General features: G+C 43.9%; 1 protein-coding gene across 1 annotated transcript; it reads right to left on the bottom strand.

The window, feature by feature from the left end:
- Window positions 1-581: 581 nt before the first annotated feature.
- Window positions 582-2,609, bottom strand: LOC142302575 (E3 ubiquitin/ISG15 ligase TRIM25-like). The gene has a single exon (XM_075343679.1). It carries the CDS (start codon window positions 2,607-2,609, stop codon window positions 960-962), a length of 1,650 nt encoding a protein of 549 aa, XP_075199794.1. The 3' UTR covers window positions 582-959.
- Window positions 2,610-3,507: the final 898 nt, after the last annotated feature.

The raw sequence follows: 3,507 nt of genomic DNA, 5'->3' as shown, positions 1-3,507 counted from the left end.
ATCAAAACATCACATGTACACAAAAAAATCATTAAAAATGTCAGCTCAGGACGCAAAAATTAATCCATCACTGAGCCCCAGATCCTGAAAAATGAGAACGCTACGGGTCTTAGAAATGGCGTCAAAAGCAACATTTTTTTTTTTTACAATTTTCTGACATTTATTTTGCCACTTAAATAAAAAACAAACAAAAAAAAAAATATATATATATATATATATGTTTGGTGTCTCCAAACTCATACTGACCTGGGTAATCATAATGCCAGGTCAGATTTACCAAATAGTGAACACGGTAAATAAAAAAAAAAAAACTATCGTGGAATGGGACTTTTTTTTTTTAAATTTCACTGCACTTGGAACTGTTTTCCTGTTTTCCAGTACAATATGGGGCAGAATGAATGGAGTTATTCAAAATACGATTCGTCCTGCAAAAACAAGCCCTCTAATGGCTATGGGGAAGGAGAAATAAAAATGTTATGGCTCTTGGAAGAAAGGGAGAAAAAAAAACGAAAAATGGAACATTGTCGGGAGGGAAAGTGCTTAAGGGGTCGTCCCCTTGCAGTAAAACATTGGCCCGGTTGCTGTACTCACCGTCGTCGGTTCCAGCACTGGCATGACATCAAGAGCGCTGCAGCCAATCAGTGAGCTCAGTGGCGCTGCCCGTGTAGATGGCGCCCATTCAGAGATGCTGAGCTCTCTGATTGGTTGTTGTGTTGTCAGCATGACATCAGCTCCACAAGAAATAGCCGATATCAGAAGCAGCACCAGAGACTCCGCACTGAGAGGGAGGACGGTGAGAACAGCGGGAATTTATACAGAAACTGCATCCGGGGCCGAACAGTGTGTGAAAGAAGACGACCCCAAAATGTTGATCTACAGACCAGGAGGAAAGAAAGATGGAGCCCCTCCGCAACCTACTGGCTGAATGCTCCACCAATCAGATACTGCTCCCAGTGATGTCACCAGTTACTGGGTAGAATTCTTCTATGATGATTCCTCATGGCTCCTCTAGAAATCTTTATAGAACCTTCATATACACATAACACAGCATGAAGGGGGTCGGAGAAGGCGGCAGTGAAGGTGTGTAAGTGTCTGATGGGGTCACACAGCTCATAAAAGGACAGCTGCCCGGCCTCATAATCCAGACAGATCCTCACTCTATCACTGGAGATCTGCTGAGGTAACTGGATCTCTTTACTGTCATGTATCAGTGAATACTGATTATTATACACCTGCCCTTTATATAAACACCAGGACTTATTATTTCCAATGTGTGAATGAAGCACCCTCCTGGCTATACTGGGGTAACACATCCCCACCATCCACCATCCTGACCCACTGATCTCTACATCCCAGTAATGTCCTCCTGAGGTAAATCCCCTCCTGCTCATCACCTGATCATAATCCTGGAATCTCTCTGCTGTTTCTGGACGATTCTGTGTTATTCTTGTGCAGGTCGCAGTTTTCAGGTCGTCTGATATAAGGAGATTATTACTAGCCGTGTTTACATCCAGTAATATGTCTGCAGGATCCTGTACATAGAAGATCACATTTATACCTCTTATCATAGCAGATAATGTGTGTGATATGTGTGAGATCAGCTCCGCACCCCGATCACCTCCATCATGTCCCCCTGTGTCCTCATCACCTCCATCATGTCCCCCTGTGTCCTCATCACCTCCATCCTCCTCAGGATCACACAAGTCTCCGGTGTCTGGATCCTGTAAGACGGTCAGTGGATCAGTCATGTTACACAGCTCCTCAATGTGCCTCATCTTCCTGGAAAGTTTATCATTCTCTATTTCCAGCTTCTCGATCATCACATCAGACAGTAACAGTGACACCTGCTCTTCCCGCCTCGATATCTTACGCAGGACCTTCTTCTCCAGGTCGTCCACCCGTCTCCTTATGTCTATAAACAGGGCAGTGACTCTCTCGGCTTCTCTAGATGCTTTCTCTTGAGCTTTTCTCCTGCGTTCCTCCAGACTATGGACTCTATCCCGAGTCTTATTTCTTTTTGAGTCCAGTTTCAGGAGAACATTTCTCAGTTTCTTCTTCTTTTTCTCAGAGGCCTCATCCAACATCTCCACCCGGTGTCCCTGATGTTCTCCGGCCAAACTGCAGGACACACAGATACAAGCAGCGTCCTCAGTGCAGTAATATTTCAACACCTCTTTATGGACAGAACATTTCCGGTTCTCCAGAGAAGTGCTGGGATCAGTTAGGACGTGTTCTGGTCCTTTGCTGTGAACCCTCAGGTGATTATCACACAGAGAAGCCTCACACAGCAGACAGGATCTAACAGCAGGTACAGGAGAGTGAATACAGTACGTGCAGCGGATCCCGGTGATCTCCTCCTGATGTGAAGGAGTAGACCGGAAATTCTCCACTACATTACACAGAGATATACTTCTCTGTAGTGGAGGCTGCTTCCGAAAAGTTGCTCTGCATTCAGGACAGGAATAAGCTCCAGATCCGCCGTCAGTATCCTGCATATTATTAATACAGTCGCGGCAGAAGCTGTGTCCACATCTCAGGGTTACAGGATCTGTGTAGACGCTCATACAGATGGAACATTCCAGCTCCTTTCTTAGACCAGTGGACGCCATCCTGTAGAGTAGGAAGATAGAAGAAGCACGTGATCCATGTTTACGAGAAAAGGCGCAGCTAAACTTGTTATTCTGGTTTTTTCGATGTTCACTGATAACGAGAATTTTTATTCCAACTAGGTGACCAGTGATGACCTTTGGTTTCTTCCAATTTCTTTTGGAAAAAAATCCTGTCTACACCTGTTGTTCTATTTTACCTTTGTGTAGTAATAGGAGTTTAGCAGCACCAACAGTTTGCATTGTAGAAACTCCATTAAACTACTGGAAAAAATCAGGCCCACTGCTCGAATATCTCTGGCAGATCTGCATACAGAATGAATGGAGTGCTTGTGTGTGTGGTCGCCTCTCTACTATGATATGGCAGGTCGTAGTTTCCCTACACCCGGGATAAGCAATGCTTTTTCTATTGGGAACAACCTTTTCAATCGAACACGTCAGGGTGAAAATGATGTTTTGTCTGCAGGTAGCAGATTACAGATCAGGAGGAACTGAGTGTGTTAGTATATGTGGATTCAGTATTTTTTTAATTTACATCCCTGCTTTTTCTGAGCTCAGTAGTCATGTGGGCGGTCCTAATTAGTGACTGACAGGCTTCTCTGACTATGTAAATACAGAGATAGCTGTCAATGACTGATTAGGACAGTCCACATGACTATATATCATGCTGTCTGCAGATTGCACTGTATTTTGCATGTGACAGGTGAGATGCTAAAGGATTTTTCTTCTTTTTTTCATTTTGAGAATATTAACCCCTTCAGCCCCCGGGCGTTTTCCATTTTTTTGGGTTTTTTTTGTTGATCCCCTTCTTCCGAGAGCCATAACGTTTTTATTTTTCCTTCAATCTTGCCATATGAGAGCTTGTTTTTTGCGGGACGAGTTGTACTTTTAAATGAAACCA

Source organism: Anomaloglossus baeobatrachus, chromosome 4 (genome assembly GCF_048569485.1).
Source record: "Anomaloglossus baeobatrachus isolate aAnoBae1 chromosome 4, aAnoBae1.hap1, whole genome shotgun sequence".
Taxonomy (NCBI): domain Eukaryota; kingdom Metazoa; phylum Chordata; class Amphibia; order Anura; family Aromobatidae; genus Anomaloglossus; species Anomaloglossus baeobatrachus.
The sequence above is the reverse complement of the archived record's forward strand: the minus strand, read 5'-3'. Positions and strand labels throughout refer to the sequence as shown.